Here is a 15,723-nt window from a genome sequence, read left to right as displayed (position 1 = left end):
ATGGTCGGGTGCAGAATTTGTCCTTGGCTGTTAAAGTGCAGATGAATGTCACTCAATGGACCTAATTCATCTGGAGATTCAAAGAAGCAGAGATTGCTCTCCTGAAAGCAGAGAAACACACAGTGATGGGAGATTTAATGCCATGTTCAAAACAGGGGGCGATTTTGATGAAGGTAAATAGGGAGAATCTATTTCCACTGGCAAAAGGGTCACAAACTAGAGGATGTGAATTTAAGACAATTAGCAAGAGATTTTTTAAGAAACACAACAAGATATGATAATTAGACGGCATAAAAATGTGACAAAATTGAATTGGACAGTGATGTTCAGAGCATTTTGGATAAATGTGAAAAAGAGAAAAAAAAGCACTGACTGGATAGGTTTTCCCAAGAGCCCGAACAGATAGAATGAGCTGAATTGTTTAATTCTGCACTCAGTTATTCCAGAATCTAAACATTTTGCTTCTTAAATCTGTCCATTTGCAAATTGTTTCTTGTTTCTGTATTTTATGCGCATGTATTTTGAGTTACTTAGCAACCTTTCTTTCTGGCTTTCCGATATCGAATGATCCAGAACAGAAAGAGACCATTTGACCCATTGTGCTTATACTAGCTCATTTTTAATAGCAATACCAGTACTTCCAGTCTCCTTTTCTACAGTTTCCCTTCAAGTATTTATCTAATTCACTTTGAAGTACTACCGCTGAATCTCGTAGGGGGGCTGGGGAGTGGGGGTTTGGGGGGGAATGTGGTGAGAGAGCCAAGTAAAACAAGGTGCGTTCACAGCCCACTGACTCCCCATGGCAGTCAGCCCATCTGCCATAACAAAATAATCAATTAACCGTCAAGTGAGCTTGTTGAATGCTCAGATGACATCAATCTCCCCCTACCATTGTCATAATACCATTTTTGTGGGCAGGAATGGGCAGCCCTTTTGTTTTTAATGTTTTGGTAGGGCCCATTCCCAATGTCTGCAGCCATCGGGATTGTTGAAGCTGCCAGTCCATCAGATCGGCTAACAGTTCCAGAGGATGGGATCTCCCCTCTAGTGAGAAATGGAATGCAGTCCCACTTTCAATCTGCTAGTGCATTCCACAGTACATCGTTGCTTATTCTTTGCTGGTCAGCCCCTGATAGGACTTTTCGTGAGGTGTGAGTTTTGTTTTATTCGTTCATGAGACAAGGGCATTGGCTGGCTAGTCCAGCATTTATTACCCAGAGGACAGTTGCATGTCACCTGCTATGGGTCTGGAGTCAAATGGAACCAGACTAGGTGAGGACGGCAGATTTCCTTCCCTGAAGGACGTTATTGAAACAGATGGGTTTTCTCGATAATGGACATGTGGTCATTCTTAATTCCAAAATCTGCCCTGGTGGGATTGGAACCTGGGTCCTCAGAACATTATCTAAGTTTCTGGGTTAATAGTCTAGCAATAATACCACTAGGCCATCACCTCCTCAATGGTAATTCAGCCAACACAACCACCATCTTTAATTTTCTTTTTTAATAGTTTATTTTTCTCTTTTATATCCAGACCTGCTCTTAAATAGAACTGAGTAGCTTCTTTCCTCCCCGTTAGCACATCACCTGTGTTTCTTTTCCTTATCATCACTAAATCACCTGTGTTTTCCCATTGTTTAATTTACCCACAAAGCCTGCTAACGGCAATGCAAACCCACTAAATGTGGCGCCCGTTAATCTTCAGCCAAAAAACCTTTCTTCATCCTGCAGTGGTTCATCTGAAGATCCATCTCGTACAAGGTCTCCTATTCACTGACTGGTTTTGCCCGCTAAGTGTTTTGATTTAGTTCCTGTATAAGGTATGAGTATTAGTGAATCCGCACCTGGAGTATTGTGCACAGTTTTGGTCCCCTTATTTGAGAAAAGATGTAGTGGCATCGGAGGCAGTTCAGAGGAAGTTCACTAGATTGATCCCAGAGACGAGGGGTTTGCTGTATGAAGAGGTAGGCAAAGTAATGGAAAGGGTACTGAGGGATAGGATTTACGAGTATCTGGAAAGACACTGCTTGATTAGGGACAGCCAGCACGGATTTGTGAAGGGTAGGTCTTGCCTTACAAGTCTTATTGAATTCTTCGAGGAGGTGACCAAGCATATGGATGAGGGTAGAGCAGTGGATGTAGTGTACATGGATTTTAGTAAGGCATTTGATAAGGTTCCCCATGGTAGGCTTATGCGGAAAGTCAGGAGGCATGGGATAGAGGGAAATTTGGCCAATTGGATAGAAAACTGGCTAACCGGTCGAAGGCAGAGAGTGGTGGTAGATGGTAAATATTCAGCCTGGAGCCCAGTTACAAGTGGAGTTCCGCAGGGATCAGTTCTGGGTCCTCTGCTGTTTGTAATTTTTATTAATGACTTAGATGAGGGAGTCGAAGGGTGGGTCAGTAAATTTGCAGATGATACGAAGATAGGTGAAGTTGTGGACAGTGAGGAGGACTGTTGTCGGCTGCAGAGGGACTTAGATATGATGCAGAGCTGGGCTGAGGAGTGGCAGATGGAGTTCAACCCTGCCAAGTGTGAGGTTGTCCATTTTGGAAGAACAAATAAGAATGCGGAATACAGGGTTAATGGTAGGATTCTTAGTCAGGTGGAGGAACAGAGGGATCTTGGGGTCTATGTACATAGATCTTTGAAAGTTGCCACTCAGGTGGATAGAGTTTGTAAGAAGGCCTACGGAGTATTATCGTTCATTAGCAGAGGGATTGAATTCAAGAGTCGTGAAGTGATGTTGCAGCTGTACAGGACTTTGGTTAGGCCACATTTGGAGTACTGTGTGCAGTTCTGGTCGCCTCACTTTAGGAAAGATGTGGAAGCTTTGGAGAGGGTGCAGAGAAGATTTACCAGGATGTTGCCTGGAATGGAGAGTAGGTCGTACGAGGATAGGTTGAGAGTTCTCGGCCTTTTCTCGTTGGAACGGCGAAGGATGAGGGGTGACTTGATAGAGGTTTATAAGATGATCAGAGGAATAGATAGAGTAGACAGTCAGAAACTTTTTCCCCGGGTACAACAGAGTGTTACAAGGGGACATAAATTTAAGGTGAAGGGTGGAAGGTATAGGGGAGATGTCAGGAGTGGGTTCTTTACCCAGAGAGTGGTGGGGGCATGGAATGCGCTGCCCATGGGAGTGGTAGAGTCAGAATCATTGGCGACCTTTAAGCGGCATTTGGATAGGTACATGGATGGGTGCTTAATCTAGGTTAGAAGTTCGGCACAACATCGTGGGCTGAAGGGCCTGTTCTGTGCTGTATTGCTGTATTGTTCTACGTTCTAAGAGAGATTAAACAGTTTAGGCCAATACTCTCTGGAATTTAGAAGAATGAGGGGAGATCAAATTAAGGTATTCATAGAGTCGTAGAGATGTACAGAATGGAAACAGACCCTTCGGTCCAACTTGTCCATGCCAACCAGATATCCCAACCTAATCTAGTCCCATTTACCAGCACTTGGCCCATATCCCTCCAAACCCTTCCTATTCATATATCCATCCAGATGCCTTTTAAATGTTGTAATTGTACCAGCCTCCACCACTTCCTTTGACAGCTCATTCCATACATGCATCACCCTCTGTGTGAAAAGGTTGCCCCTTAGGTATCTTTACATCTTTTCCCTCTCACGCTAAACTTATGCCCTGTAGTTCTGGACTCCCCCACCTCAGGGAAAATACCTTGTCTATTTATCCTATCCATGCCTCTCATGATTTTATTGTCTTCTGTAAGTATTCAAGATGATAAAAGGTGTGGCTAAAATAGACACGGAGCGGATGTATCCTCTTGTGGGGCATTCTAGGACTAGAGGTCACAGTCTTAGGATAAGGGGGAGCAAATTGAAATACTTTTCCCAGGGGGTTGTGAATCTGTGGAAATCGCTAGCCCAAAGTGCAGTGGATGCTGCGACAGTGAGTAAATTTAAGGAGGGGTTAGACAGATTTTTAATTGGTAATGGGTTGAAGGGATATGGGGAGAAGGCAGGAAAAGGGGGATGAGGAGTATATCAGCCATGGTCAAACGGTGAAGCAGATGTGATGGGCCGAATGGCTAAATTTTGCCCCTATGTTGTCTGAACGTATAAATGCATTTCGGGGACATTTAGTCACACATAAGGCACTGAATTGATTTTTTTTTTACATTTTTCAGGTCTGTATCGGGCGGGGAGAGGAAACGAATGGCTTTGTCAAGGTTTGCAGTGGGAAAAAGCGAGGAATTGTACCAGTGGATGTTCTCCAGGAAATCTGACTTTTTTTAAAAAAAGATTCAAGCCTAAGGACGGCCACGATCACCTCTTTTAAACAGAAAATACACAGACGGTTATGTACTGAACATTCATCAACTGTAGGTCCATGTGTCTTTGCTTCCAGACTACATTAGAATGACGGAAGTTGCTAGGGCCCAGAAATAATCAGGCTCTCTACATTCCTCTCTCACGCCACCTCTTGTCGTCACATTGACAAACTTGTAGAGCAGAGCTGAATACGTTCCTTTGGCGTATGTTAAAGCAGCGATCTGAAGACATTTTGCACCAGCTTTCACTGTGTTGTCCATTCTGCCCTTCTTGTATTTTTAAAAAGCACAAATATACTCCCCAATTCCACTCGCCATGTGCCACCATTTATTGTTAATACACTTAAGAGCTAAAGAAATTGGAAACATTTCTTCTTACTCAAGGTAATAATCATCTATTTGATTTTAATGAGGCAATATTTTTGGAACATTGTTATACAAACGAGAAGTTATTTTGACCTTGCCTAATGATGAGCAACTAGTCCAAAAAAAACCCGAAAGAACTGCAGATGCTGTAAATCACAAACAAAATCAGAAATTGCTGGAAAAGCTCAGCAGGTCTAGCAGCATCTATGGAGAGAAATCGAAATTAACATTTCTGGTTGAGTGACCCTTCCTCAGAATCATTCTGCCAGACTTACGGAGCTTTTGCAGAAATTTCTGTTTTTGTTCTGATAAGGAATTAGTGATCTGGTTTCCAATATTATCTATTTTACACTCTCATACAGACAGGAACATCACAAATCCGATTGTGGGCAGCCTGGTCATTAATCAATGTTAACTGGAGCCTCGGGATAGCTGTGGATGCCCGCGTGTCATCTGCTTTTCCAACAAACATACTCTATCCCAAAAGTAAAACAAGGTGAAGCAGTAGATATATGGAAAATGGCCTTATTTAACAATTTGTTCACCCCATTCAATGGCCTGACCTTGTGCAGTGAAAGGTATTGAAGAATGTTGGGTGTTAACTCTGGAAAAGCTCAGTTGCCACCTTCTGCTGAGTGTGCTGTCATTGTCCGATTGCACCACATGGTCAGCGCAGTCGCCCCTTGCTGCTGTGTGACCTCCTGGAGCCTCCCAATGGTCTCTGTGGCATCAGCTAGGGAAGTAAGTGGGTTATCAGGCAGCCATTCATCAGACGCTTTGGGGTCAGTGGGTGGTCATCTTCCTTTTCCTCTGATTCATTATGTCCACCTTCCTGACCCGTGCTTCAAACACACTGGAAGTTTTGTTCACCTCCCACTGAGTGGGCAGCGTCTTTGACAATCACAAAACAATGTGGCTTCTCAGTCTTTCCAATCACAAGAAGTGGTGGCTTCTCAGTGCCATCGGTGTTGGCACAGACCAGAGCAAGTGACACGTTTCTCTTCCACACCCTGGCACTATTACACATTTCACCTTTAAACAGTAAAGAGCGATCTGATAACAGATGGTTCATGAGTGTTAAAAGGTCTCTTAGTGCTCATTCAGAACATGGGCAAGATCATTTTGCAGCAGTCACTGTAGGTTTACCCACGATTCCATGCAGTACTATGGCCTAACTCTGCTTTGATTGGTTGGCACGGTAATGGGCCATGTCTGTCTGGGTTTGGCTATTCCAGAGTTACCAATCCAGATCTTTGTTTTATTGTGAGCAACCGGTGGAAGTGGGAGTCAATGTCTCCATAACCGGATTTTCTGAATCCGGTTTGTGGTGTTCCGCAGCCCTCCCCGGTGAGCTTATTGACACTGGCTAAGTCTAAATGCTGTTGGTCCACTTGGCCCTAAGGACAGTTGTGATGAGTTCCAGGTAAGTGTTCGGCTAAAGGCTTTGGGGGTGGCAGTTCACATGTTAGCTGTGGTTCAGTTGGTCACAAGTTCACCCCTATGTCCCTCTTCTCATTTCGGTGAATGTAACCTTTGCAGTGGGATGAGGAGGAGCCTGGCCAAGTGTCACAACCAGGACTCAGACAAACAAATCAAGATTGACATTCCATTATTGTTGAGTGTTACACATTGGGGTGTCATTTTTTGAATGGGATGCTAAACCAAGAACCTATTTTCTGTCTGAAATTGCAGCAGGAACCGGTGATGGTCCAGTTTACTGATTAAAATCAGACCAGACCAGCTTCTATATCCTGTCTCATATGATCCAAAATACCCCTTGACACTACTTAAACAGTCTCTGGAGTTATCCCTGCTGAATAATTATCTGGATGTTGCAACATTGTCGTTTGTAGGAGGCTGCTGTATGCAAATTAGCAGCTGGATCATCTAGCTTTTAGATGAAGGAGTAGCAAAGTGTTTTGAGATATCTGGCACTAGTTAAGTGCAAAGTTTTCTATCTTTCAGGGTTTTCTTCCATAGGAAGTGTGGGAGGGAGTGAAGTTGGGAGTGTCTGTACCTTACCTAGAGGCCGGTACAGCCTTCAGTTTGTTTCTACATTGTGTAGTGTTCCATGGTGACCTCAGCACTGTTCAGGCTCCTGTTGAAATTGCATCAGAGTCCTGTTGACATGAGTTTAACATATTGTTATCAGGCTCCTAGCTTTCTTTTGACGTGGTGCATCATTCACCTGCAAGTTAAGATCAGAAATAGTTTGAATATGAACTGACGTGTAAACTGCACATTGATAACTGTCCATCTGCCTGCTTTCCCCTAGACATGTATGGTTAACATCAAACACACTGCTGGGGACTGTCTCCAGATTCAATTCAGGTGGTCGTCGGAAGATTACTGCCCAAGTTGTGGAAGGGTTCCAACGTGGAATCTATTGTAAAACTGAGCCACATTCCTATTCAAAGGTGTTCATTGTCTTTTATGAATCAGTATCAAAGTAGTAGGTGAACAGTAACAGAGATGGTATTGGATAGCTGTGGCTAGAGTGGTCTGTTTGGATGACACACTGTCCTTTTGTGATGTTGCTAGAAAATACACTCCGTATGTTCATTACTATCTCATTATGTTTATTATTTTACTGTTCTAACTGTTCAGATAGGACATTGGGATACTATCACGCTCTAAGTGTTCCAAGTTTAGATTCACAGTTACACCACTGTGAAAGCTTTTTCCAATAAAGTTATAGCCTCTTCGTGAAAGATTGGCAAAATAGGAACAATTACCAGCAAATCTGTCAGCGGTTTGATAGAGCAGTACTTCTCTTATCTTTCCCATTGCAATGCTCTATAACTGATTGCAAACCGAAGTTGGGGAGTGGGGTGTTGAAGGGTTAAGAGTTAAACTGACTGATACAGAGACACAGAAAAATATCTTAGCAATGTGCGTGTAACCTCATGGTAACCTGAGCTGGTGTGGGAATTGAACACACGCTATCGGTGACACTGCATCACATACCAGCCATCCAGCCACCAACCCCAAACCTGTCCATGTGGCTCATTTCATTAAGCCATTTCCGCCAGCAAAATCATTGTGAGCATGAGCACACACACTTGTTCATGGGGCTTATAGGATGATCCCAGCTGGCAATGCTCCATCAGATTTCACCACTTGTTCTTCCCACAACTCAACTGAGGGTCGTGATTGTCTTTCAGGAACCACCAGGATAGGGGGCAATGCGCACACGCTCGCGCGCACACACACACACACACACACACACACACACACACACACACACACACATTTCCACCACGGTCATGGACGAAGTGTCATTTTGGAAGGTAGCATCATCCAAGGTGAAGGAACAGAGAGAATGGGATGGGAGTCCTTGCAGGACATGGTGTAGCTGTAGTGAAGGTCACTATGGGGGTTAGTAGTGCATGACAATGGAAAGTTTATCCCCCAAAATAGAGACAGCAAGGTCAAGGAAAGGAGGGGAACTGACAAAAATGGATGGTGTGAAAGTTATAGAGGGGTGGAAATTGGAGGCAAAATGAACCAAATTTTCGAGGTCCAGGCAGGAACATGAAGCAGCACGGAAACAGTCATCAAGAACAGAGTTGTGGGAGGGGGCCAGTGTTAGACTGAAACAAGGATTATTCCACACACCCCATAAAGAGGCAGGCACAATGGAGATCCACAAGGATGTCCGTAGCCACTCCTTTGACTTAGCAGAAGTGAGATGAATTAAAAGAGAAATTATTCAGTCGTGAGCCCATTCCTTCCCTTTCTTTTTGCCTGTTACATCCTCTGTCACCCTCTCCCCTCTACCCCACCCCAGTGGGACTGTCTGCTCTTCCCATTCCTGACAGTTAGACACACCATTTTCCTGATGAAGGGCTTTTGCCTGAAATATTGATTCTCTTGCTCCTCAGATGCTGCCTGACCTGCTGTGCTTTTCCAGCACTACACTCTTGACTCTGATCTCCAGCATCTGCAGTCCTCACTTTCGCCTGCATCATTGCTCTGCCATTCTCACATTCTGACCACTTAGTCTGAACTGCCAACATCCTTTCTCCCCCAACACTGCAAATCCACCCTCCCACCCCACTATTGCACAAATGCTGTCCTCTCCACATTTCACTTCAGCTCTGATGTAGAGTCATCTAGACGCGAAACGTTAACTTGCTCTCTCTCCACAGAAGCTGTCTGACCCGCTGTGATCTCCAGCATTTGTTCTTTTCAATACAGATTCCAGCGTCTGCAGTAACTTGCTCCTACAAATTAAAAGTTTGCCTGGTTTGAATCTAATGAGTTAACTAGAGTGTTGTTATCAAGCCCACCATCATTCAAACATAGCACTGTCTCCTCACATTGTATAAATGGTTCTCTTTCAAATGTTGGTAATCTTGTGTTTCAGTCTAGATGTGTGCTGGTACATTCAACCCTGAATCCCAGCTTTGAAATAACAGCATTGTTGCTGACATGGTCATAAGCTGCGCATTCTCTCTTGAAAAGCTTAACCATTTAATCTAATACAAAAAAAAACTTCATCCAAGTTAATTTAGATTCTCAAAATGACACCTTCCCTGTAGAATCTTACAAGGCCATGAATCCCCTTTATTTTTAATCCAGGCACTCAAAATTGATGCTTTTGAGTGCTAGCAACATTACAGTGCATGGATGTTTCAAGCCTGGGACTTAGCTTGAATGCTTCACAGACATGTGTGACAATAAAGGATATTCTGTTGTATTCTATCCTCAGTCCTCACAATGGAAATGTTCAAAGGAATGCTTGCTGGCAGTATGGAAGAGTAGAATTTGTTGCAATCTCATTAAGCATCATCACAACAGCGCTGCTCACAATATCTTCCAGACATCAGGCACTTAACCTTAATAAGAGAGTTATCAACTGAGGAAGCAAATGTCCTGCTCATTGAAATGTAGAAAATTTCAATATGCATTAGATAGCAGTTTCAACAATTTAAAATCCAAAGATTGAAAATATCATTGGTTTTCTCAAATTAGCATTTTGTTTTTATGATTAGTACTTTCAAACTCCCCTGCATCTATTATACACATTATTTAGCTGGGAGTTTATAGTTAGCAGTTAATGCCAAACCCCAAGATCCGTTTTCATCCAACTTGCTTCTCCCAAAGAATCTCAGACAGTTCATCTTCTACTTTACATGTTATATTAAATAAAGACTTACATCAGTTGATGTGCAGTTGTTGTAGAAATAAACAGTTACCATAAAACAGTTTCAACTATGAAATTAGAAAGTTGTTAATGTTCTGTTGTGTTAATATACTGACATTAAATCAATTTTTTAATTGTCTGGAAGTTACAGGTGAACAAACATTCTTCACTCCAACAACAAAAATTGGTCCCCATCCTAAAGCTAAGTTTAAAGATTGGACCATAGGGTCTAACCCACAACCGTTAGTTTTAAACTAAACTGAACACAGTTATCATTATGAAATGTGAATACTTCATTTCAGCATTCTTTATTCAGGATATAGGAATATGGGCAATAGGTAACCATTGGCTTACTGTCTAGGAAATGGATGGTGGTCAGGTTGCATTAATTATAACTTTGCGACCTGGGAGTTTCCAAAAGTAAATCAATAGGCTTCAAACTTCAATCATACTTTGAAGAGAGGCTTGAAAGTTTGCTTGGATCTTGGTAATGAAACACAGTAAATAGAAATGGTAGTAGGCCATTCAGCCCTTTCTGTCTGCTCTATCATTTAATATGTTTACGACTGATCATCCAACTCAATACCCTATTCCCACTTTCTTCCCATACCCTTTGATCCCATACCCTTTAGCCCTAAGAACCATATCCAACCCCTCCTTGAAAACATTCAATGTCTTTACCTCAGTCGCTTCATGTAGCAGAGAATTTCACAGGCTCATTCATTCCCTGAGTGAAGAAATTTCTCCTCATCTCAGTTCTAAAATCCCTCTTGTGTTTATATGAGAATCTCCAGTCTGCTGTTGTGATAAGGGAATCAAAATAAATTGCTATAATTGTGGCCTGAATGTTTGTGGATAATGTTACCCAATTTAGGGTCCATTGCAAAAAAACCAGAAGATCATAAAAAAACGTGTTGGGAGTTGTGTAGAAATTTGGGTTAATTTAACAGCTTGCATTGATATTGTGATTTTAACGGACAGCACCATCCTCAAAGTCCTACCTGGAGAGAAAGGGAAAAATTCTGGGTGCCAAAGTAACTGTTAGCAATCATGACCAAAAGCTTAGAAATGGATTATCTTGAAGGAAGGGGGAATTTGAAAAGAAACCGTAAGAGCTGTGGATGCTGTAAATCAGAGACAAAAACAGAAATTACTGGAAAAGCTCAGCGGGTCTGGGAGCATCGTGGAGAGAAATCAGAGTTTCAGGTTCAGTGACCCTTCCTCAGATGTCAGAGTCCAAAATATTAACTTTCATTTCTAAACTACAGATACTGCCAGACCTGCTGAACCTTTCAGCAATTTCGGAATTTGAAAAGAGTTGGGATTTAAGGAGGGAAATCCAGAGTTTGTAGATTGTGTCTGTTCACCATCAGCAATTAAAGACTGTGGAAACAGTTATAAATGTAATTGATCTATGAGCAGGACTGGCCATTCAGCCCTTCAAGCCTGCTTTGCCATTTAGTAAGATCATGGCTGATTTCACCTCAGCAACAATCCCACTTTCCTACCTGTTTTTCATACCCATTTAATCTGTTACAAATTAAAATCTTAGCTATCTCCTGCTTAGATTTACTCTGGTTCCTTGGACCCAATGTACCCTGAGGTAAAGAATTTCACAACCCTTTGAAACAGTAACTCCTCTCATCTCTATTTTAACTCTGCCACTCATTAGCCGACATCCTTAACAGGTTCCGATCATTTAAGACCATAAGACACAGCAGTGGAGGTAAGGCCATTTGGCTCATCGAGTCCATTCTGCCATTTAATCATGGCTGATGGACACTTCAACTCCACTTACCTGCACTCTCCCCGTAGCCCTTAACTTCTTGCGAGATCAAGAATTTATCAATCTCTGCCTTGAAGACATTTACGTCCCGGCCTCCACTGGCAATGAATTCCACAGGCCCACCACTCTCTGGCTGAAGAAATGTCTCCTCATTTCTGTTCTAAATTGACCCCCTCTAATTCTAAGGCTGTGCCCACAGGTCCCAGTCTCCCTGCCTGACGGAAATAACTTCCCAACGTCCACCCTTTCTCGGCCATGCATTATCTTATTTCAAAGCCACAATAATTGACATTGTGACATGGTCTCATACACGCAAGCTTTCGAACAGGCAATTACTGAATTACAGCAAAAGCTGACCTGGTTTTAAAGGTTCAAAATAACAGTTAATTTTGAACAAAAACAAATGTTACGCAGCATTTTATTGCTGTCCCATTTACTTTTCATTGGAGTTGAGGTTAATCGTTCTCATAGTAGAGTTGCCTGGTAGAATAAACTTGCCTGTTGCCCTTTCAATGTTATGCTTGTTTGAAAATCATCAAGATTGGAGTCTTACTGTTTTCTGTAAGAATCTTATCTGTTAGCCCTGAGAGCCCCCTTCTGGGTGCCCTCTCTATCTCTTTAAGCATTGGAAGATTGAATGCAGTTTTTCCATGCATAAATCAAATGCCAGGCAAGGAGAATCTGGGAAAGGAAGATATGTTGACAATTAACTGCAGCAAAGAGAAGGATTTGAAACATGATCACATGCAGACCAGAGACTGTGCTGAAATATCCACATGATTGGAATCTATACCCCAAACTCCAAGCTGCACAATTAGACATCGGGGGGAGGTGGGACTGACCAGGGCTGGGAAATGAGGATCTAATCAAATGTCAAAATGTCAAATCTTCATCTTGGAAGCTGAGCGTGTTTTATAATTAGTACAAAATGTTGTTGGGAATAATGAGGGTAGAGAAAATGACCCTGGACAAATTAATGAGGGAGGAGAAAGTGAGGACTGCAGATCAGAGTGAAAGAGTGTGGTGTTGGGAAAGCACAGCAGGTCAGGCAGCATCCGAGGAGCAGGAGAGTCAATGAATCACATAGCTTATGCCCGAAATGTCGATTCTCCTGCCCCTCGGATGCTGCCTGACCGGCTGTACTTTCCCAACACAACACTGTTCAAATTAGTGAGGGACCAGTTCGTTAGATATATTCAAGAGGGAATTGGATGTGGCCCTTGCAACTAAAGGGATAGAGGCTTGTGAAGAGAAAGTAGTAGTGGGATCATATTGAGTGGTGTACAGGCTGGAAGGGTCAAATGGTTTCCTCCTGCACCTATTCTCTGTATCTCTATGTTAAGCCACATGATGGATCTGTGTAGTGTGTAATTCTGACTCAGAAGGGTAACAGGAAATTATCGGCCAATGAACCATCAGTGGTTGGGAAATTACTGGAGAAGATTCTTAGACACAGGATTTATTCTCATTTGGAGAAGAATGGACTTATTACGGATGGCTTCATGTGGACTTTGTCTTACAAAGTTGATTGAGTTTTTTAGGGAAGAAACAAACATGAGTAATTAAGGTAGGACGTTGGATGTTATCTATATCGATTTTACTAAGGTATTTGACAAGTCCCTCATGAAAGGCAGGTCCAGAAGATTAAGCCACATGGGATCCATGGTGAGTTGGCAAGTTGAATGCAAAATTACCTTGGTCATAGGAGACAGAGGATAGTTATGGAAGGGTGTTGTTCTGACAGGAGGTGTCGAACCAGTGATGTTCCACAAGGATCAGTGATGGGTCGTCTGTTGTTTGTGATGAAAATGTAGGTAGTCTGATCAGAAATTTTGTGGATGACGCACAAATTGGTGGAGTTGTGGATAGTGAGGAAGTTTGTCAAAGGATACAGCAGGATATAACTCTGTTGGAAAGTTGGGTGGAAAAATGATAGATGAAGTTTAATATGGATGAGTATGAGCAGATGCATCTTGGGAAGTCAAATGCAATAGGAAAGTATACAGTAAGGGGCAGGACCATTAGGAACATTGATATCCAGAGGGAACTTGGGGTGCAAGTCTATAGCTCCCTGAAAGTGCCAACACAAGTGGATAAGGTGGTAAAGGTGGCATTCAGCATGCTTGCCTTTATTGTTTGGGGCATTGAGTATGAAAGTTGGAAAGTCATATTGCAACTTTATGAAATTTTAGTTAGGCCACATTTAGGGGGTTGTGTGCAGTTCTGGTCACCACATTACAGGAAGGATGTGGCAACTTTGGAGAGGGTGCAAAAGAGATTTACCTGTTGCCTGGATTGGAGTATAGTAGCTATAAGAAGAGTTTGGACAAACTTGGATTGTTTTTGCAAGAGTGATGGGGCTGAGGGGCGACCTGACAGAAGTACTTAACATTATGAGGGGCATGGATAGAGTGGACAGAGAGTTGAGAGTGTGGTGCTGGAAAAGCACAGCAGGTCAGGCATCATCAGAGGAGCAGGAGAATCAACGTTTCAGGCAAGAGCCCTTCATCACGAATTCCTGCCCGAATCATCGATTCTCCTGCTCCTCGGATGATGCCTGATCTGCTGTGCTTTTCCAGCACCACACTCTCAGCTCTGATCTCCAGCACCTGCAGTCCTCACTTTCTCCTGAATAGTCAGAGTCTTTTCCCAAGATGAAAATGTCAAATACTGGGGGGAGGGAGGGTTGTGGGTGCATAGATTTAAAGTGAGAGTGGGAGAGTTTAAAGGACATGTGTGAGGATAGTCTTTTACACAGAGGGTGGTAGGTGCCTGGAACATACTGTAAGGGGAGGTGTGAGAAGCAGATATGATAGTAAGATTCAAGAGGCATTTAGACAGACTCATAAACAGGCAGGGAATAGAGGGATACAGACCATGTGCAGATGGATGGGATTAGTTTAGGTTGGCATCATGGTCACCATAGACATGGAAGGCTATAGGGCCTGTTCCTTTGCTGTACTGTTTTATGTTTTATGTAAATCTGCACCTTTCAGGGGTTGCTGGGAAAACTGCTTTTGCTAAACTTTCAACCATTTCAAAGAGTACATGGATCTGCAGCTGTTGGGCTACGGGCAACATGAAGGAAGATGGAGTTAGAAAGTGTCTTTGGTTCAGTGTGGTCAGGATAGGCCAAATGGCCGCTTCTGTGTTGTATCATTGCTGGAGTTTGATGTTTCTAACAGCACAGGGAAGCGAAGGTGACAACTATAGAGACTTCTCAGAATCAAGATTACCCAGCAATCCCAGAAAGTGAAGTCAGCAAGAAACAGGGAAAAAAAAATGGTCTTCATTTCAAAATCACCGCGTCAGAACAACTAATAGATACAAGACTATGTATGTATAATAGAAGAGATTATTTCCATTGTAGTTCACCACCTGAGGAAAGAGCAGCTTGTGCTTCCAAATAAACCCGTTGGACTATAAACTGGTGTTGTTTGATTTTTAACCTTGTTGTGATTAGACAGCTAAATGCTGCATGTTATAATAATTATTTTAGTACTTTATGGCATAATTCAAATGTATTAAAAACATAGTGTTTTTAAAATGTTAGTGTTGAACATGAACATGATCCATTGAAATCACAGACTTCAGTTGTTCCCTACAAAGTAACATAATGTTCAAAAATGACATGTCCCCTTTGCCCTACCATATTCACTCTAATGAAATTTTTGAATGATGACAGGATGAATGTTCTGAGGACATGGGTTCAAGTCGCATCGTGCTAAATGGTGATATTTGAACTCTGTAAAACTCTTGAATAAAACACTAGTCTAATGTTGAAACTATAACCATTGTCAATTGTTGTAAAAAATCCATCTGGTTCAGTCAGACAAGGAAATCTACCAACCAAACCAGGTCTGGCTGACATGTGTGACTCCAGACCCCACAGTAATGTGATCAACTTCTTTTGAAAGAGATTTTAAAAGAAACATTTGTCCTATATGTCTGCCAAGCAGGAGGAAAATTCTAATTTCATTGCAATCTTATTAGAACCAAAGAAATTGTTTGCCTTAGAGTATGTAATAATTGGACACTCACTCCCAAAGCTGATCTTTTACTTGAGATAGCTGCAATTTATCACAGAATCTCTACGTCACTTTTTTCATTAAAACAGAAATGCAAT

The 15,723-nt window shown here is 42.3% G+C and overlaps 1 protein-coding gene and 1 long non-coding RNA gene across 3 annotated transcripts in view; one reads left to right on the top strand and one right to left on the bottom strand.

Annotated features, from left to right (window-relative positions):
• The window catches only part of LOC140465717 (SH3 and cysteine-rich domain-containing protein 2-like), a 134,335-nt gene extending 120,315 nt beyond the window's left edge, over window positions 1-14,020 (top strand). For both annotated transcript variants that reach the window (XM_072561373.1, XM_072561374.1), the window contains one exon: window positions 4,153-14,020. In XM_072561373.1, the coding sequence (XP_072417474.1) occupies window positions 4,153-4,251 (99 nt within the window). In that variant the 3' untranslated portion in view covers window positions 4,252-14,020. The remainder of the gene's footprint in view (window positions 1-4,152) is intronic.
• LOC140465718 (uncharacterized) overlaps window positions 1-15,723 on the bottom strand; it is a 149,029-nt gene that overhangs the window by 76,515 nt on the left and 56,791 nt on the right. The window lies entirely within an intron of this gene.

This window comes from Chiloscyllium punctatum, chromosome 42 (assembly GCF_047496795.1).
Source record: "Chiloscyllium punctatum isolate Juve2018m chromosome 42, sChiPun1.3, whole genome shotgun sequence".
NCBI classification, from domain to species: domain Eukaryota; kingdom Metazoa; phylum Chordata; class Chondrichthyes; order Orectolobiformes; family Hemiscylliidae; genus Chiloscyllium; species Chiloscyllium punctatum.
This window is presented reverse-complemented; position numbering and strand designations above follow the sequence as displayed.